We start from the raw sequence: 21784 nt of genomic DNA on the forward strand, positions 1-21784 counted from the left end.
TGTAGCCCCGCAGTCAGGTCTGCGGTCCACTTGAGGACACCACTGACTTTGCCTCTGTCCTCTCTTTCTTTGCTTCCATTTAGCACTCAGACCTGGCTCAGTACATACATCAGCATCCGGGAGGGCTTCATCCTCACAACGTCAGGGTGAGTATTTAAGGACCAGGCTCTCTGTTGCCCTGCATACAGCGGGAGAATTTTCAAATGGACTGCCATGATAAGGCAAAATTCCATGACACGAAACAAGAGGATGGGCATCACTGGCACTTTTAGAGAGAAATTAGGAAAAAGAGTTCCTCTCAAGTTAGGGAACAACGTCTAGCTGTCTTCTGGGCAGCCTGAATCTGTCCGTCATTGCCATCAGGCAAATGTGTCTTTAGATATATAAACCAATTAAAAAGAATTATATTAAATTGAAAGAAAGGAAGCAAGGCCCTTGTAAAATAAATACCTTCTTCATGGCAGACTACTGTGAGCTATAGTAAAGTTTGCTTTGCTTATCCTAGCAGATCCTATTAATACGTTTGGGATTAAATTCCATTTTCCCTGTCATTAGAATAGAAATAATAATAAACTCTCAACTAGCTGTAGTACTACATCTGTTATAAATTTTAGAAACCATTTATTTTTCATGCTTTTCATTCCCTAAGGTTTTATTGGCATTAATCGATTGACTCTTAAAATAACCACATGAGATTTGTGTGTGCTGTAGTTATTCATTTAACAAATATTTATATATTCATTTATTCACTCATTCAAGAACTATTGAGAACTTAGTGCTACATTGAGTTTTGGGGTTTCAATAATGAAGTCATGTTTCTTATTTTCCTTGAGTTTATTGGGCAGTGAGCAGCAAAGTAAGACCATGGTAAGTAAGAATACTGTGGGACTGCATAGAAAGGAATCTAACCCAATCTTGGATGCAAGGGCTTGGAAAGGAAAGTGTGAAGGCAAGGAGTTGTGGGGAGAAAGGGAGAGGGAAAGGGAAAGATAAAGAGCTGTGTGAGGGCTGGGGCTATAGCTAATTGGTAGAGCACTTGCCTTGCAATCTCAAGGCTCAGGGGTCAGTCTCTAGCATCACACACACACACAAAAATAGCTGTGTGGAGAATAGAAGAGAACTAACTAGGAAAACCAGAAGGAATGTTCTGGAGCATGTTAAAAACATACTTTGTTAAGAATGAAAAACATATTATCTGTATGACCATAAATTTTTTTTTTTTTTTTTTTTTTGGTGAGACTGGTGTTTGAATTCAGGGCTTCATGCTTTGCTCAAGCCACACCTCTAGTCCATTTTGCTTGGTTATTTTGGAGATGGTATCTTACAAACTCTGTCTGGTCTGTCTTCGAACCATCATCCTCCTGATCAGCCTCCCAAGTAGCTAGGATAACAGATGTGAGCCACCGGCTCCCAGCAGTGCTTAACAATTTGAATAGTTAATTAGAAAGTAGACATTTGGATTGGTTCAGAGGTGGAGTTTTGCTAGACATGTGGGAAGAAAAGACAGTTGAACAAGAGAGGAGATTGTTAGGAGAGGTTAAGTGATGGTTTGTGGCTTCTGACTACGTCTAACCTTCGGATAGGAAGTGAAGACAAGGAGGCTGCTAAGGAGAGTCTGGAAGAGTCAAGGAACTAGAGATGCTGATTAAATAAAAGGACAGTGGCAGAAAGAATAACTGTGAGAAAGACAGATTATCTGGATTGAGTGACTCACAGACAAACACAGTGAAATGCAAAGAAGTATGAAAAGACATAGAAGTCATGATTTCTGCTATCAAGTAACTTAATGTAAAAACAAGGGCTAAAAATATATATATATCAATGTTACTTAGGACATTTGTGTCACTATGTAGCCCACACTGGCCTTGAACTCGCTATGTTCCTACCTCAGCCTCCTGAGTGCTGAGGCCTGTACCACCACACCCAGTGTGTACTTCTTACTATGGATCGTAGTCCATGTAGCTTTAAAAGTAGGACTTGTCTAGCTTTCTTATTTTGCAGAAAAGAAATCCAAGATTTGAGAGGACAAACATTTTATGGAAGGTCATGGTACCAGATTTTGCTATTACTAAAACAGCCACCTGAGCTAGGCATGGTGGTGTATGCCTGTAATCCCAGCATTCAAGAGGTTGAGGCAGGAGTGTGGTGAGTTCCAGGCCAGCCTGGACTACATATTGAAAAGCTGTCTCAAAAAAAAATGACTAGCGCTACACTACGTTTCTGGTTCTGTTGACCCAAAGTGGAGGGCATATTAGTGAAGTAGGGAACACAAGACCAAAGAAATAGATTGGGTAGGCAGCTGAGAGCCTCCCATTGTTAGAAGTATGGAACTTATTCCTTGGACAGTGTAGGAGTTTGAGATGAGATGAATGACATGATCAGAAGGCAACAGATATGACTGTGGTCTGCAGAATGGCTAGAGTCAGGGATTCTGGGTAGGACTTTCTTTTTTTTATTTTTTTATTTTTTTTATTTTTATTTTTTCATTTTTCTTTTATTATTCATATGTGCATACAAGGATTGGTTCATTTCTCCCCACTGCCCCCACCCCCTCCCTTACCACCCACTCCACCCCCTCCCTCTCCCCCCCCCTCAATACTCAGCAGAAACTATTTTGCCCTTATTTCTAATTTTGTTGTAGAGAGAGTATAAGCAATAATAGGAAGGAACAAGGGGTTTTGCTGGTTGAGATAAGGATAGCTATACAGGGCATTGACTCACATTGATTTCCTGTACATGGGTGTTACCTTCTAGGTTAATTCTTTTTGATCTAACTTTTTTCTCTAGTACCTGTTCCCCTTTTCCTATTGGCCTCAGTTGCTTTAAGGTATCTGCTTTAGTTTCTCTGCGTTAGGAGCAACAAATGCTAGCTAGTTTTTTAGGTGTCTTACCTATCCTCATCCCTCCCTTGTGTGCTCTCGCTTTTATCATGTGCTCATAGTCCAATCCCCTTGTTGTGTTTGCCCTTGATCTAATGTCCACATATGAGGGAGAACATACGATTTTTGGTTTTTTGAGCCAGGCTAACCTCACTCAGAATGATGTTCTCCAATTCCATCCATTTACCAGCGAATGATAACATTTCGTTCTTCTTCATGGCTGCATAAAATTCCATTGTGTATAGATACCACATTTTCTTAATCCATTCGTCAGTGCTGGGGCATCTTGGCTGTTTCCATAACTTGGCTATTGTGAATAGTGCCGCAATAAACATGGATGTGCAGGTGCCTCTGGAGTAACAGTCTTTTGGGCATATCCCCAAGAGTGGTATTGCTGGATCAAATGGTAGATCGATGTCCAGCTTTTTAAGTAGCCTCCAAATTTTTTTCCAGAGTGGTTGTACTAGTCTACATTCCCACCAACAGTGTAAGAGGGTTCCTTTTTCCCCGCATCCTCGCCAACACCTGTTGTTGGTGGTGTTGCTGATGATGGCTATTCTAACAGGGGTGAGGTGGAATCTTAGCATGGTTTTAATTTGCATTTCCTTTATTGCTAGAGATGGTGAGCATTTTTTCATGTGTTTTCTGGCCATTTGAATTTCTTCTTTTGAGAAAGTTCTATTTAGTTCACATGCCCATTTCTTCATTGGTTCATTAGTTTTGGGAGAATTTAGTTTTTTAAGTTCCCTGTATATTCTGGTTATCAGTCCTTTGTCTGATGTATAGTTGGCAAATATTTTCTCCCACTCTGTGGGTGTTCTCTTCAGTTTAGAGACCATTTCTTTTGATGAACAGAAGCTTTTTAGTTTTATGAGGTCCCATTTATCTATGCTATCTCTTAGTTGCTGTGCTGCTGGGGTTTCATTGAGAAAGTTCTTACCTATACCTACTAACTCCAGAGTATTTCCTACTCTTTCTTGTATCAACTTAAGAGTTTGGGGTCTGATATTAAGATTCTTGATCCATTTTGAGTTAATCTTGGTATAGGGTGATATACATGGATCTAGTTTCAGTTTTTTGCAGATGGCTAACCAGTTTTCCCAGCAGTTTTTGTTGAAGAGGCTGCTATTTCTCCATCGTATATTTTTAGCTCCTTTGTCAAAGATAAGTTGCTTATAGTTGTGTGGCTTCATATCTGAATCTTCTATTCTGTTCCACTGGTCTTCATGTCTGTTTTTGTGCCAGTACCATGCTGTTTTTATTGTTATTGCTTTGTAATATAGTTTGAAGTCAGGTATTGTGATACCTCCTGCATTGTTCTTTTGACTGAGTATTGCCTTGGCTATTCGTGGCCTCTTGTGTTTCCATATAAATTTAACAGTAGATTTTTCAATGTCTTTAATGAATGTCATTGGAATTTTGATGGGAATTGCATTAAACATGTAGATTACTTTGGGGAGTATTGATATTTTTACTATGTTGATTCTACCAATCCATGAGCATGGGAGATCTCTCCACTTTCTATAGTCTTCCTCAATCTCTTTCTTCAGAAGTGTATAGTTTTCCTTGTAGAGGTCTTTCACATCTTTTGTTAGGTTTACACCTAGGTATTTGATTTTTTTTGAGGCTATTGTAAATGGAATTGTTTTCATATATTCTTTTTCAGTTTGTTCATTATTAGTGTATAGAAATGCTAATGATTTTTCTATGTTGATTTTATATCCTGCTACCTTGCTATAGCTATTGATGATGTCTAGAAGCTTCTGAGTAGAGTTTTTTGGGTCTTTAAGGTATAGGATCATGTCGTCTGCAGATAGGGATATTTTGACAGTTTCTTTACCTATTTGTATTCCTTTTATTCCTTCTTCTTGCCTAATTGCTCTGGCTAGGAATTCCAGTACTATGTTGAATAGGAGTGGAGATAGTGGGCATCCTTGTCTGGTTCCTGATTTTAGAGGGAATGGTTTTAATTTTTCTCCGTTAAGTATAATGCTGGCTGTAGGTCTGTCATATATAGCTTTTATAATGTTGAGGAACTTTCCTTCTATTCCTAGTTTTCTTAGAGCTTTTATCATGAAATGGTGTTGGATCTTATCAAAGGCTTTTTCTGCATCTATTGAGATGATCAAGTGGTTTTTGTCTTTGCTTCTGTTAATGTGGTTTATTACGTTTATTGATTTTCGTATGTTGAACCACCCCTGCATCCCTGGGATGAAGCCTACTTGGTTGTGGTGAATAATCTTTTTGATGAGTTGCTGAATTCGGTTTGCCATTATTTTATTGAGGATTTTTGCATCAATGTTCATTAAGGAGATTGCCTATAGTTCTCCTTTTTGGAGGTGTCTTTGCCTGGTTTTGGGATAAGTGTAATACTGGCTTCATAAAATGTGTTTGGCAGTTTTCCTTCCCTTTCTATTTCATGGAACAGTTTAAGGAGGGTTGGTATCAGTTCTTCTTTAAAGGTCTGATAGAATTCAGCAGAGAATCCATCAGGTCCTGGACTTTTCTTTTTGGGGAGATTCTTGATTGCTGCTTCAATTTCATTTTGTGTTATAGATCTATTCAGGTGATTAATTTCCTCTTGGTTCAGTTTTGGATGATCATATGTATCTAGAAATCTGTCCATTTCTTTAAGATTTTCAAATTTATTTGAATATAGGTTCTCAAAGTAGTCTCTGATGATTTCCTGGACTTCCATGGTGTTTGTTGTTATCTCCCCTTTTGCATTCCTAATTCTACTAATTTGGGTTTTTTCTCTCCTCATTTTAGTCAGGTTTGCCAGGGGTCTATCGATCTTGTTTATTTTTTCAAAGAACCAACTTTTTGTTTCATTAATTCTTTGTATGGTTTTTTTGGTTTCTATTTCGTTGATTTCAGCTCTTATTTTTATTATTTCTCTCCTTCTATTTGTTTTGGGATTTGCTTGTTCTTGTTTTTCTAGGAGTTTGAGATGTATCATTAGGTCATTGATTTGGGATCTTTCAATCTTTTTAATATATGCACTCATGGCTATAAACTTTCCTCTCAACACTGCCTTAGCTGTGTCCCATAGGTTCCGGTAGGTTGTGTTTTCATTTTCATTGACTTCCAGGAACTTTTTAATTTCCTCTTTTATTGCATCGATGATCCATTCTTCATTAAGTAATGAGTTATTTAGTTTCCAGCTGTTTGCATGTTTTTTGTGTTTACTTTTGTTGTTGAGTTCTACTTTTACTGCATTGTGGTCAGATAGTATGCACGGTATTATTTCTATTTTCTTATATTTGCTGAGGCTTGCTTTGTGCCCTAGGATATGATCTATTTTGGAGAAGGTTCCATGGGCTGCTGAGAAGAATGTATATTGTGTAGAGGTTGGATGAAATGTTCTGTAGACATCTACTAGGTCCACTTGATCTATTGCATATTTTAGATCTTGGATTTCTTTATTGAGTTTTTGTTTGGATGACCTATCTATTGATGATAATGGAGTATTAAAGTCTCCCACAACCCCTGTGTTGGCGTTTATATATGCTTTTAGGTCTTTCAGGGTTTGTTTGATGAAATTGGGTGCGTTGACATTGGGTGTGTACAGATTGATGATTATTATTTCCTTTTGGTCTATTTCCCCTTTTATTAGTATAGAATGTCCTTCTTTATCTCGTTTGATCAATGTAGGTTTGAAGTCTACTTTGTCAGAGATAAGTATTGCTACTCCTGCCTGTTTTTGGGGGCCATTGGCTTGGTAAATCTTCTTCCAGCCTTTCATCCTAAGCATATGCTTATTTCTGTCGGTGAGATGAGTCTCCTGTAAGCAACAAATTGTTGGATCTTCCTTTTTAATCCAGTTAATCAAACAGTGCCTTTTGATGGGGGAATTAAGTCAATTAACATTAAGTGTTAGTACTGATAGGTATGTGGTGATTCCTGTCATTTAGTTGTTTTAGTTGTTTGAAGGTTTGATTGTGTGTACCTAAGATGAGGTTACTCTCTACTTTCTTGCTTTTTCTTTTCCTGTGGTTTGGTGCTGCCTGTCTTTTCATGGTTAAGTTGGGTTTCACTTTCTATGTGCAGAATCCCTTGCAGAATCTTTTGTAATGGTGGCTTTGTGGTCACATATTGTTTTAGTTTCTGCTTATCATGGAAGACTTTTATTGCTCCATCTATTTTGAATGATAGCTTTGCTGGGTAGAGTATCCTGGGGTTGAAGTTATTTTCATTCAGTGCCCGGAAGATCTCACCCCACGCTCTTCTTGCTTTTAATGTTTCTGTTGAGAAGTCTGCTGTGATTTTGATGGGTTTACCTTTGTATGTTACTTGTTTTTCCTCTCTTACAGCCTTCAATATTCTTTCCTTAGTTTCTGAACTTGTTGTTTTAATGATGATATGTCGTGGGGTAGTTCTATCTTGATCTGGTCTGTTTGGTGTCCTGGAGGCCTCTTGCATCTGTATAGGAATATCTTTCTCTAGATTTGGAAATTTTCCATTATTATTTTGTTGAATATATTACGCATTCCCTTTGCTTGCACCTCTTCTCCTTCTTCGATGCCCATGATTCTCAAGTTTGGTCTTTTGATGGAGTCAGTGAGTTCTTGCATTTTCTTTTCACAGGTCTTGAGTTGTTTAATTAATAGTTCTTCTGTTTTTCCTTTAATTACCATTTCATCTTCAAGTTCTGAGATTCTGTCTTCTGTTTGTTGTATTCTGCTGGATTGGCCTTCCATTTTGTTTTACAGTTCTGTTTCGTTCTTTTTTCCGAGGTTTTCCATATCCTGGCAGTTTTCTTCTTTATTGTTGTCTATTTTTGTCCTGAGTTCATTTATCTGTTTATTCATCGTGTTCTCTGTTTCACTTTGGTGTTTATACAGTGCTTCTATGGTTTCCTTTATTTCTTCTTTTGCTTTTTCAAATTCTCTATTTTTGTTGTCTTGGGATTTCTTGAGCGTCTCCTGTACATTTTGGTTGACCCTATCCAGTATCATCTCTATAAAATTCTCATTGAATACTTATAGTATGTCTTCTTTTAAATTATTCTTGTGGGCTTCATTGGGTCCTTTGGCATAGTTTATCTTCATTTTGTTGGAGTCTGGATCTGAGTTTCTGTTCTCTTCATTCCCCTCTGGTTCCTGTACTAATTTTTTGCTGTGGAGAAACTGGTTTTCCTGTTTTTTCTGTCTTCCCGTCATTGTCTTTGGTGTTGTTACTGTCCCTGTACTGTGTGCAATTAAGTATTTTCTAGCTTGTAATAATAACAATGGTAATATTTAGAATGGAAGAGTGAGCTGAGATGGAAAGCAAGAAGTTAAAGAAAAGGGGAAAACAAATATACAGACAAGAGGGAGAAAGCAGAACAAGGTATCAGACAAGAGAGTTTCAAAGGTATAAGCAGGGAGTGTTAGTGTACTAATCGACAGTAAGCTGAACAGACATTAGAGAGACAGAGAGAGGATTGAAAATCAAAGATAAAAAAAATAAAAAATAAGTAAATGAAGGTAATATCTATATATAAAAATGAATTAAAATAAAATGGAAAATAGAAAATTAAAAAAAAAAAAAAACCAAAAAACTTCCAAGTTTATATGCAATGCAGTTTCAGTCTTAATAATTTGGGTGTCTGTCTCATCTCCAGTCCTGGAGTTGGTGCCTCAGATGTTGTTCTGTAGTTGTCTCATCAAAGGGTATGCATAAAGTAGAACAAAACTACACACTCACACACACACTCACACACACACACACACACACACACACACACACACACACACAAAAAGCCCCACCAAGTGTCCCCAGTTCAAATGCAATACAGTTTCAGTAAGTTTTTCGGCTTGCAGGTGTAATTCGGTTGTTCTCTCATCAAAGGTAGGGAGAAAAAGAAAAAAAAGCGTCTGGAGGCAGTTCTGAGGGTGGTATCTGCAACTGTGGCTCGCCTGCCTGCTGCTCTCAGCCTGTAGCTGGCGGCGTTATTTATGCAGATCTCTGGGGTGAGCTTAGCACTCACCTGGTCCCACAGGCTTTGTTTGCTCAGAGTTCTCCTGTGCAGGAGCCTCTGCTACAGGCTTTCCCCTTTCCAAGCACTGGGAAAGGTGACACTGCCCCGCATTGTCAGGCCTGCGTGTTTATTTACAGTTCATGTGGGAGGTGGGTCTTCCCCCCTCTCCTGTGAAGTTTTCCTCCCACTGCCACTTTCAGCAGCTTTCCTGCTCCTGCTTACTGGGCGGTGCTGCTGCTCCTGCTGGCCGCCATGTTTGTTTACAGTTCACATGGGAAGTGGGTCTTCCCTCCTCTCCTGTGGAGTTTTCCTTCCTCCATCACTCTCACAAGCTTCCCCGCTTCTGGTTGCTTGGCGCGCGCCCCACTCCCGCCAGAGCCTCTCCGGCCCGCCCGGCTTGTTTATTTACAGTCCCGGGAAGGATTCCCTTCCCCCAATCTTCAGCGCTCAGGGCGCCCCACCCTCTTTCCAGCGTGTCTTAACTGTTCTTATTGCTTATTACTCAGTTTCTCTTTTTTTCCGGGTGGAGGTCAGTCTGTCCAGGGGGCTATGCTGCTGTGGCCCAGGCTTGTCTGTGGGGCTACCGCGGTACAGCGAAGCTCACCTGGTCCGTGTCTTCCCACGCCGTATGGGCGCCGGCCACTGGCGGCCCTGGGGGCCCTCCTCATTTCTCCGTTTAACGTGAAGTGGAGATTCTCTGCGCCGGCTGGAGATGTGGAGGGGTCAAAGTTATGCCTTTTCTCAGTGATTATGCCTGCAAAGTGTGTCTCCAGCGTCTCTCCAAGATTTCACTATAGGAGGGTCGCTTTCTGCTTCCTACCTCTAGCCGCCATCTTGGAATCTGGGGGTAGGACTTTCTTGACATGATCTAGCCTATGAATGGCCAGGGGATCTGATCCAGAAAGCCTAGGGTTCAGCAAGTCTGAGTTTCTGTATTTCTTCCATGATCCATGCTGTAGACTCTACTGCTGGAGGAACAAACTTTGAGTAACAGAGAACAACTTCTAGATTGAAGTCATAAAGTCCTAAATTATGGTAAGAGTGGAAAGGAAAGTGAAAAACAATTATAAAGAAGAGTGCCTTCAGGGCTTAATGGCTAACTGGGCCTGAGGAAGCAAAGAATGGGGCCAAGTATGACTGATCTTGCACCTTATTGACCAGAAGAATTATAACCGTATCAACAGAATTTGGAGAGGTTGTTTGAGAGAAAGATGAGTCCTCTTTTAGAAATGTCCAAGGCCTAGTTGGGATGGCATCTCCACAGGGAAAGGAGCAGCAGACAACTGAGGAGGAGACCGGCACTCAGGAGTTTTGGCATTTGAAGTAAAAGATAAGAGAGTAGAAAGCCAGAAGAGCACAAAGAGAAGAGGATAGATGGTAAAGCTCACTTTAGGGAATAAGAATAGGACAACAAGGGACAAAGACAAGCAGCTTAAAGGAATGTAAAACATCCAGAGAAATACTTGAAAAATCAAGAGAAGAGAGAATTTGAAGAAGGGCATGGCTGAGCATAACAAACACCAGGAATACAGTTAAAACTCATATTGTTGCTAGGTGCTGGTGGCTTACACCTGTAATCCTAGCTACTCAGTAGGCAGATGTCAGAAAGATTGCAGTTTGAAGCCAGCCTAGGCAAATAGTTTTTGAGAACCTATCTCAAAAAAACCCAGCACAAAAATAGGATTGGTGGAATGGCTCGAGGTATAGACTTGAGTTCAAACCCCAGTACTGCAAAAGAAAAAAAAAAAAAAAACCCTCATATTGTTGACTGCAAGGACTTTGTAGATTTGAGCAGGATATACTAGTAAGTAGAGGAATTCACTGGGAGTTATGTGGAGAAAAAAGGAAAAAGTTATCCAGGGTGGAGGTTAGTGAAAGTACTAAAATGCCAAAGAAGAGGCATGGTATATTCTAAAAACTGAAACTAATTCAATATGATTAGAGTTTAGAATTAGCATAGTTAAAGCCAGTTGTGATGGGACATGCCTGTAAACCCAACACTCAGGAGGATTATGAGTTCAAGGCCCAGTCTGGGTTATATAGTGAGATCCTGTCTCAAAAATAAATAAATAAACGTTAAAAATTAAAAAAGAATTAGCAGTGCTAAGGATGGTTAGAGAAGAGACTCAAGAGATAGGTAGGAGCCAGAACTTGAAGTACCCATTATGTCGTACTGTTTATTCTATATCGGATACATCAAATGCCTTTAAACGAAGATGGAATAAACTCAGATTTTCTTTTGGTAAGGCTCACTTCAAACACAGTGTGGTAAATAGATTGGAATAAGGAAAATGCTTTTTTTAAATATTATATTCTCCTGACCTGACTTTTACCTTGTTTTTTTCCTGCCTAACTCCATCTTCCAGCTCCCACTCTCACAGTAAACTTTTCTCCCACTGCTTATTCCCTAAATGCTGGGTTCCAGCCTTGACACCAAGGCTAACCAGAACAACAATGGTACAGATGTGACATGATGGAAGAAGAAAGTGGGTAGATTTGTGATCAATTAACCAGAATTGACAGGCAAAGGAAGAGTCAGCAAGAATTTTTCTGGCTTTGAGTTTTAAGATGGATAGTGGTGCATTCACTGAGATAGAGGGACAGAGAAAAATGGATTTTGGAAGGATATAGGGAATTATGTTTGGATATGCTGAGTAAGATGATTGTGAGATGTTCAGGTGGTAACCTTCAGGCTATGTGAGTGTAAAGGTCAGAAAAGAGATCTGAGTAGAGTGAAAGATTTTGAAATAATCAGAATGCAGTTATTCACTGAAGGGGGTAAGATGGTTGAGGGAGAGTTGTAGAGTGATAAAAGAAGGTCAAGGAAAGAGCCAGAAGGCATATCAATATATTAGACATCAGTAAAAGGTGGAATCTATAGAAAGAAAAGCCAGAGAGGTAGGAGAAAAATTAGGATATTATGGAACCAAGGAGAGAGAGAGGAAGGACAGCATAGTCAACAGTGCCAAATGCTGTAAAGATATGGAGTGGATTTCTTAGCAAAAGGCATTGGTGACCATGGTAAAAACACTGTGAATAAAGTGACTGTTGCAGAAGATTTTACAAGAGGATGGATTTTGCACTTCGTTGCAGAAGCAGACCACGGGAGCTAAAGCTGAACTTAGTTTCATGGGCCCCGATGTCATGAGGAACTGTGATCCAGGTGCCCACGCCCATGTCTTCAGTGAGTGACAGTGACAAGCAGTTCAACAGATGACTGGCAAAAGAGGAAGATGGAGTGGATGGCATGAGAATCTAAGGGACGCACAAATTCAGGTGTCCCTTTTGAAGCATTACTGGAGAAGCAAGGGCAGCTCATCCCACCTTTCAGTAACTGAAGCTGTGCAGACGATGAAGAAAAATCAGCATCAACTCTAGGATGCTCTAGGGAAACGGTGAACTTATATCTCATTTGAGAGAGTCAGAGAGAATTGCGTCATGGCTTAGCTTTTGGGGATTTTTAAACCACGACTGAGTGGTGGAGAAAGAAGAGCAAAAAAAGGTTTGGAAAGAAAAGAGCAACAGATACTGAGTTCAGCAACAAGAAGCACACCGCAGTGTGGAGGTGGGTCTGTGAGAGAAAAAGCCATCGCAAGAGGCTTATATGTGGAAAGGTGACCAGGAAGACAGGGTGGGAATCTTAGTGCCATCAACTTATTTCTGATTTTTAACTGATCCCTGGTGGGTGGAAGGACTGGAGCTTCCCTGCACAGAATTGGCTGGCTAATTCGGTTGTGGGGTTTCTTTTATTGTTTTTTTGGTGGTACTGGGATTTGAACTCAGGGCTTCATACTTGCTAGGCAGGTACTATACCACTTAAGCCACTCTGCTGCCCTCAGTTGTGTTTTTGAGAGACTTTTAGCCCAGATAGCACTAGCCCAGTGGAATTATTTTGTTCCCCCCCCTAATCTGACTATGTTGGAAACAGGTCTAACCCTTGGGGTGTGGGAAAACTCTCTGGAAAGAGTTACCCACAGTCTGGCTTGACACTGATGGAGATTTGGTTGTATTGCAATAGTCATTGTTGAAGGAAGAACCCAGGTTAGGATGGATGAACGTGTGACTGGAAGGAGAGGTTAGTCAATACAGGCTAGTTTTAGGACTGTGGCTGTGAAGTGCCATACCTTAACACCACAGGGCTTTGCCATTTACAATACTGTGGGAGATGCAGGAGAAGACAGGAGAGCAGCAAGAACATGGGAGGCAGTGTTGCTAATTAGTGAGACCTGTCGGCACTTGGGACATGAAAGGCATTTCAAGCTGACCCACTAAGAAGCTCTGTCTCTGACTCAGCCAGCTGGCTCTTCCCTTCCTGTCAGGCTGTCATTTTTAAGCATATATGATGATATCTTTTGCTTAGAGTTCAATTTGGTTCTTCATATTGTCTTTTTCTTTTTTTAATACTGGTGTTTGAATTCAGGGCCTTGTGCTTGCTAGGAAGGCACTCAACCATTTGAGTCACACCCCCAGCCCTATGTTGTCTTTTCTACGAACATTTAAATTTATAATCAACTAGAAGGTTTAAATGTTGATAAGAATTTTGTGCTCTGGTAGCTTAGTGGTTTGGTGAATGGCCAAGTGAATAGTGAGTGTGTGTGTGTGTGTGTGTGTGTGTGTGTGTGTGCGCGCGCGCTAGAAGCACAAAGAAGAAAAAGTGTTGGAAAGACTCATAGGACCAATAAACATTTGAAGGAGGACTCCTAAGAAATTTCTCACATTCTTAAATAGCTTGTGAACCTGATGTGTTTGTTACTGGGAACTTACATAGCCACCTACAAGGGTGCTGTAGTAGGTAAGGTCCCCAGGTTCTTGCTTTGGTTGGACCATGCTGCTCCTAAACTTGGCTCCGATGTCCCCATGTCATTGTTAGGTCAGTTCCAGTCCTAGCAACTCTGAGGTTCTTAGTTTTCAAGATGCCATGGTAAAAATGGATTTATCCACACAGCTCTGCATCTGCCATTTTGTCTGTGTCCCCAGGAAAGCTGGCCTGGTCCTTTCTTCTCTAAACTGTCAGAACATGTTCTCAGTTGGCATAGGTCTTTGTAAACATTGATGCTGGTGTTTGAAGTCTCCATTGCCAGTGGCATTGGAAAATAGCAAGAGATACTTAGAATGCTAAGCATTCTTGCTTTCCCTTAAACTTCTGTATCATGGGAACCAAGTAATGTTTTCGGCTTCTGTGCTTCATATCCACAGGAAAGATGTTTAAATAGGGGCCCAGAATATATGTTTTCTTTTCCCCACCACTACCACCACTTTCTTTTCCTTACTATTTATTCTTCATTGATTTTTTTTTGAATAGGATTAATTCTTTTGGTCTCTCTCCATTCTTAATCTATATTGTATATTTCCTTTGTTTTCAACTTTGAATTTAAGGCTTTAAAAAATAGATTTATTAAGATAATAATTCCCTTATTTCCTAATACCATCTAAGAATCTATTTCCCAGTTGGGTCTCCTTGTGTTGTGTTTTAAAAAGGGTTTCATATCAGAGAGTCTGGAAAAACTAAAGGAGTTGTAAACTTTAGAATATCATTTCCAGGTCAACTTTGATCTTATATGCCAAGTTCATCAGTGGGGAAAAATTATATCTTTCACATCTAAATCAAGAACTAGTGTTCCAAAGGAAACTTCAAAGTTCTACTTAAGATTTTTAAGGAAGGGTAATTCCTTCAATATCAAAGAAACAAGATGTCAGGAAAAGCCAGACTTCTTTTGTTTAGGATGTAGTCCAGTTACTTAATTTTCCTTGCCCCCTCTCCTCCCTTTTGTCTCTCAAGAGACACTTCCACTGTATTCTTTTAGATAACTGTTTTTGATTTAGAGGAGAAATCAGCACAGAGTGGCTCAGATGTCCTTAAGTATGATGTCCATTTCTTCCAGCTTTTCATGTTTCAACTTTTGCGGGGCCTGGCATACATCCACCACCAACACGTTCTTCACAGGGATCTGAAACCTCAGAACTTGCTCATCAGTCACCTGGGAGAGCTCAAACTGGCTGATTTTGGTAAGCCGCCCCTCAGGTCTCCTTTTGGCCTGTGAACAACGATGCTTTGTGTGTAGTTGTTTAAAGCATTGACCAAGGCTAGCCTTTGAAAACTGGGAGCCCGGGAACACGATGCTTTGTGAAGATATCAAACTACCATACAGGAAATGTGAGGCAAGAAAGAAAGAAAGCTTGGTAACTTCTTAGGATTCCACAACCCCCAGTCTAGCCTGATGCCCAAAACTTAGGCATCCTTATTTTCCCATGGCCACTTTAATATAGACACACTTGTAGAGTGGGTGGTACTTAGTAGGTTTTCCTGCATCTGAGTGGATATTACAACTTCTGCCAGAATAGATCAAGATTATCTCGTGATAGCAAGATGAAGAAGTTAACGCCAGAGTGTAGCATGGACTCCTGTAAGAATGTACACTTGTTCCTACTCACCTAAGTATTTGTATAAGTGTGATTGTATTCCCAGCAAAGTGATACAGATTTCTTCTCTCATTGTATCTTTCCATTTTAGCACGTACCACCATTTATAATTATATTCACCAAAGTACACATTCACATACACACATATATGTATATGTACCTCTATACACCCATGTACACACAAATATATACATATATTCACATACACACACATACTACATGTACATGATTGTTTCTCCTCTGCTAGACTGTTGCATTATGAGGGTAACTAGAGTCTGGTTTAGCATTGTCTACCTAGTGCCTGGTACCATAGTAGGTCCTCAATAAATGTTTCTTGACAAACTGGTTCTGTGTGAACTGAGGAATCACTCTTCTCTGTGTGGCAAGTGTCAAATGGTCAGCTATGGCTAAAGGACTTTATTCTGAGGAGTAGCTTTCATCCTTTCATGGGCACTTAGCAAACATTCATTTACCAATTCTCAACAACAGTGAAATCCTGTTAAGATTTTTTTCCCACTATTGATCCTGCAGTTCTATGAGATAAGCAGCTGAGTGATCACAGAGTCAGAGTAGCAACTGAGAGAAAATCATGTCAGGTCCTATCATGCTGACTAATTTGGATCATCAGTCCCCACCCTTTATCTACTGACCCGGGGATTAGGAGCTGTGGGACTGCAAGAATGAAGAGTGGACCTATTAGTCCTGAACTCAGTTAGTTTAGCTGTTGTTACAGAACCCCAAATTATAGGGGCAGAGTACCCTAGAAACCAAATCTTCTCTCACCTAAGCAATCAGAACTTGTATGATGGCCCTATGGTACCTTATCCGCAGCTTCATCTGCCACCATCCCTAGGATATTTTCCCTAGTTGCATATTTCAAGATAGTTATCATCTCCTGTTCATCACAGCTCTGAGGAAGGAGAAAGTAGAAGCAGAACACTTAGCCCCTCCATTGTGGGCATGACCTGGAAGTTTACACATCACCTCTGTTTATACCATATTGACAAGAACTTAGTCACCTGACTATACTTGGCTATCACATCTAGCCACAAAGCAGGTCAAAATTTGAGAAATTGTCTTGATGAAGTGATATACAAGGGTCAAGATAATTGAGTGTTCTAATAAAAGCATTCAAAGTTTATGTATTATATTTAAATGTTGTTTACTCTGCATTTATACTTTCCCTGGTACAGTGCATCACTGTTCTCCCCAGGAAGGCCCAGAACAATGAGATCTATGCTTTCCCCCTTGGACAGGTCTTGCTCGGGCAAAGTCCATTCCTAGCCAGACATACTCTTCAGAAGTTGTGACCCTCTGGTACCGGCCTCCTGATGCTTTGCTGGGAGCCACTGAATATTCCTCTGAGCTGGACATATGGTAAGAGCTAGTGCCAAGAAAATGAAGAAAATGTGAGTCATCCTCCCTGTGAGGGTTTCTTTATTGTCTGTGTTACATTTTTAATAGTAATTCTAATAAGAAAAATTATTTCTATATAGAAACATAAGGTGATTTGAAATACACATCTCATTTGATTTTTACAATTATTCTATAAGTTTTACAACTGAAGAAACTGAAATCCAGACAGGTCTTTCCCAAGGCATCTTCTGTATCCAATGCTCTTTCTACCACACCCTCCTCCTAGCTCTTCCCTTTAGTAATTGTCTTTTCTCCTCGTTCTCTGAGAATGCAACATACTGCCTACCACAGACAGACAGACAGACACACTCACACAGCTGCACCAACACACTCACATATGCCTAAACACAGTTCAGAGCCGGTGAAAAAGGCACAGTGATCAAGATCCAGCAGACCTGATGATGCCTGACTACGATGCCAATTCTTTTTCTAATCACTTACTCTGAATTCTCTTATCTTGAAAAAGTCCTATCTCCTCCTTGTGACTGTATGAAGGTAATAAACTCTCTCCATCAGGGGTTAAATGGGACTGTAGTACAAATATGAGAATCAGATAGCTGCTATCAGGTAGAACCACACAATTGAGGAGGCTGTCATGTTAATGGGGTCCATTAGTGAGCGTGTGATCTTGGGTACTTGTCACTCTAGAGTAGCACTGTTACATTATCTGGATCTTCTTCCTGCAGCTATCCCAGTCACTTGGGGGCCACAGTTAGATGTGTGACGACTTTACTAGACAACTCCTCAAAGGTAATAAGATATATGGACCTCTTTCAAGGTCTTAGAAGAGAGGGTTTTATAGAAATGCAAGTTCTGTTCTTAAAAATCAGTAAGAGATTTTTCTTTAAAAAATTAAATAGTGCTCTACAAAAGTAACCTAAGCTTTTGGATTTTGCAAAGAATTGAGAAAGGTTACAGAAATTTTCCTCCAGTGTATCTAGAGTCATGGGTTTTTGATACCCAGTACCATTTCTAGAAATATCACCTGCTAGTCAACCCCTGCAGCTGTCAGCTCATACTGCTCTGCACTCTCACGTCAAAGGCCTTCAGCAGACTCAGGCACGTTTGGCTCTTAATGATGTCTTTCTGGTTGTGTTTCACAGACAAAGTGAAACTTCTACCGTTGATTTAAAATTTTTATTATAGAATATTTTAAACATTCAAATACACACACACACACACACACACACACACACACACACACACACACACAATTTGTAGGTAGATCAGTTCTTTTTCAACCAGGGGCAGTTTTGCTCCCAAAGGAACATTTGGCAATGTCTAGAGACATTTTTTTTGTCACAGCTGTGGGGGTGGGGTGTGCCAATGGCATCTGGTGACACAGAGACCAGGGAGGCCGCTAAGCACCCTGTAATGCAAAAGGACAGCCTTCAAGCAACAAGTTACCAGCATAAAATGTCAGTTGTGTCAAGATTAGAAAAGCTGCTGTAGACGAAGCATAATACAGTGAACCCCACAACCCTGCTTCCCTGTGTAACTGCTAGAACACAGTCAGTACTGTCACACCTTCCTACCAACCTGTCTTCCACTGGAAATGCTTCTACCTAAATTTTATTTTATTTTTCAGTCCTTGTTCTTTTACCCCTTTTAAAAATAGTAGTTTCACATTTTATTTATATTTTTAAATTTAATTTTGTTTTACCTGCTTTTGAGCTTTTTGTAAAAAGAGTATTTGTAGAGTAGTCTCTGTGACTTGCTTTTTCATGCAATATGTTTATAAGAGTCATCCATGTTGATCTGTGTCGCTACACCTTATTTCCTGTTGATGAACTTTTTCATTATTTACTTTGTTTCTCCATTTTGTTTCTGCAATTTTGGACAGAATTGTTTATAGTTAAGGAGTTCTCTAGGTAGTTATCTAGGGATAAATGTACCATATCCCAGGGTATATAAATGTTCACCCTCATAAAATAGTGCCAGATTGTCTTCCAAAGTGGTTCTAACAGTTGATATCCCCTTAGGCATACCTACACCAAGTTCGTAAGGTCAGAATTCTTAATTTTTGTCAATCAAATGTGTAGAATGGTATCACATTGTGATCTAAATTTGCATTCCCCTAATTACTAGTGAGGTTGGACATCTTTTCATGGATTATTTGCCATTTATGTCTGCTTTTCTTCTTTTCAGATTTTTATTAGTGCATATTAGTTGTACAAACAGGTTTCATTGCAATAGTTTCATACATGCATATGATGTACTTTGATCAAAATCACCTGCCCTCTTACTCTCTCTAATCCTCCCTCCTCCCTTTATGAACAATTTTTAATGGATTTAATTATTTTTTTCATATATCCATATGAAATACTTTGACAATATTCCCCCTCATTTCACTCTCTCTTTTTGCCCTCCCCTCCCACTGGTCCCCACCTCCAAATGGTCCCCCTGTTTTTTTTTTTTTTTAGATCTAGGTTGAATGTATGAGATGAAACATGCAATATTCCTCTTTCTCAGTCTGTCTTCTTTCTCTCAATATGATGATTTCCAGTTCTACCATTTTCCTATAAATGACATGTCATTCTTTATGGGTGAATAATACTCCAATGTGTATATATTCCACATTTCCTTTATCTATTCATCAACTGATGGATACCTAGGCTGATTCCACAGTTTGGCTATTGCAAATAGTGCTGCTATAAACATGGGTGTGCAGGTATCTCTATTGTACGCTGACTTACATTCCTTGCTAGGCAGGCATTCTACCACTTGAGCCACACCCCCCAACTGTTCTTTATTTTGTTTATGTACTGTATTATGTTTATTGATTTGTGTATGTTGAGCCATCCTTGCATCCCTGGATTTAAGCCAACTTGATCAGGTATATGATCTTTTTAATGTGTCATTAAATTCAATTTGCAAATATTTTGTTGAAGACTTCTTTCTTTCTTTTGCAAGGAAATTGATGAACATAGATGGCATTTTCTTATGTGTATGTGTGTGTCTTTATCCAGTTTTGGTAACAGAGTACTACTGGCTTTATGAATTTGGTAGCATTTTTTTTCTTTCTATTTTATGAAAAAGTTTGGAGCATTGGTGTTAGTTATTCTTTAAAGTTCTGGTAGAATTTAACAGTATATGTATCTGGTCCTGGTCTTTTCTTTGTTGGGAGACTCTATTACAGGTTCAATTTTATTGCTTGTTATGGATCTGTTCAGGTGGTTTATATCCTCTTGATTCAATTTTGGTAGGCCATATGCATTTAGAAATTTATCCATTTTTTTAGAATATAAATTTCTGGGTTGGAGGCTTGGCTCAAGTGATAGGGAGCCTGCCTAGTAAGTACAAAGCCCTGAGTTCAAACCCCAGTGCTGCCAAAAAATTATATTTATATTATACATAAATATATATAATGTATAATAATAAATAGATATAAATATATATGTTCCATATATACAAAATGTTTTTGAAGTATTCCCTAATGGTTCTCTGAATTTAATTTGTGTTTGTTGTGCTATCCCCTTTTTAATCTCTTATTTTATTAATTTGAGTTTTATTCCTCTTTCTTTTGGTTAGTTAGGGTAAGCGTTTGTCAATATTGCTTAACTTTTTGAAGAACTTTTTCTTCATTGATTATTTGTGTTGTTCTTTTAGTCTTCATTTCACTAATTTCTTCTCCAATTTTTTTATTTCTTTCCATCTACTGATTTTGGGTTTGGCTTATTCTTATTTTTCTAAGAGTTTGAGGTACATTGCTGAGTTATTATTTGGGATTTCTCTAATTTTTTAAATGAAGGCTCTCATAGTTATAAACTTTCCTCTTAGCACTGCCTTTGGTGTATCCCAAAAGTTCTGGTAAATTGTGTTTTCAGTTTAATTCCCAAAATGTTTTTATTTCCTCCTTTATTTCTTGGGTGACCCACAGACTGATCATTCAAAAGTGAATTGTTTAGTTTTCAGGTATTTAAATATTTTCCGAAGTTTCTCTTGTTATTGATTTCTAGCTTTATTTCATTGTGGTCTAATTAAATATAGGAAATTTTTTTCAATTTTCTCATATTTGTTAAGACTTGCTTTATGTCTAAGATATGATTCAATTTGGAGAAAGTTTCATGAGCTTCTGAGAAGAAAATATATTCTGCAGCTTTTGGATAGAATACTTAATACATGTCTGTTAAGTCCTTTTGATCTATAGTGTTGTTTAATTCTGAAGTTTCCTTATTGATTTTTTTTGTCTGAATGTCCTATTTATTGGTGAGAATGGGATATAAAATTAACACTATCATTATATTGTGGTTTATTTGTGCTTTTATGTCCAGTTGTGTTTGTTTTATGAAATTTGGTGCACTGACATTCATGTGTATATGTTTACAATTGTAACAATCTTCCTGATTGATTATTCCATTTATCTATATGAAGTGATCTTCTTTTCTCTTCTAATTTTAGTTTGAAGTCTGCTTTGTCTGATATGAGTAAAGCTATTCTTTCTTGACTTTGTGCTCCATTTGCTTGGAAAGTCTTTTTCAATCTTTCGACTGTAAGCATGTTTATCTTTGCCAGTGAGGTGCATTTCTCATAGGCAACAAATAGTCAGGTCTTGTTTTTAATCCCATCTGTCAGTTTGTGTCTTTCAATTGAGAATTGAGAACATTAATATTCAGAGTTACCATTGAAAGGTATACAGTAATTCATGTTATTGTGTTGTTTTATAATGTTTGATTCATTTCTTTTTGTGATACTAGCACTTACCTCAGGGCCTACACCTTGAGCCATTCCACCAGCCCTTTTTCATGAAGGTTTTTTTCTTTTTTTCTTTAATTTTTATTGTTTTATTATTCATATGTGCATAAAATGCTTGGGTCATTTCTCCCCCCTGCCCCCACCCCCTCCCTTACTTCCAGCCTTTCATCCTAAGCCTATGCTTATTTCTGTCGGTAAGATGGGTCTCCTGTAAGCAACAAATTGTTGGATCTTCCTTTTTAATCCAGTTCATCAAACAGTGCCTTTTGATGGGGGAATTAAGTCAATTAACATTAAGTGTTAGTACTGATAGGTATGTGGTGATTCCTGTCATTTAGTTGTTTTAGTTGTTTGAAGGTTTGATTGTGTGTACCTAAGATGAGGTTACTCTCTACTTTCTTGCTTTTTCTTT

At 38.9% G+C, this 21784-nt stretch overlaps 1 protein-coding gene across 2 annotated transcripts in view; it reads left to right on the plus strand.

Annotated features, from left to right (window-relative positions):
• Nucleotides 1–21784, plus strand: part of Cdk15 (cyclin dependent kinase 15) — a 103115-nt gene that overhangs the window by 19047 nt on the left and 62284 nt on the right. For both annotated transcript variants that reach the window (XM_020159725.2, XM_074071427.1), the window contains 3 exons: nucleotides 84–146; nucleotides 14724–14847; nucleotides 16518–16638. In XM_020159725.2, coding sequence (XP_020015314.2) covers nucleotides 84–146; nucleotides 14724–14847; nucleotides 16518–16638 — 308 coding nt within the window. The remainder of the gene's footprint in view (nucleotides 1–83; nucleotides 147–14723; nucleotides 14848–16517; nucleotides 16639–21784) is intronic.

The sequence above is a fragment of the Castor canadensis genome, chromosome 4 (genome assembly GCF_047511655.1).
Source record: "Castor canadensis chromosome 4, mCasCan1.hap1v2, whole genome shotgun sequence".
Classification (NCBI taxonomy): Eukaryota; Metazoa; Chordata; class Mammalia; order Rodentia; family Castoridae; genus Castor; species Castor canadensis.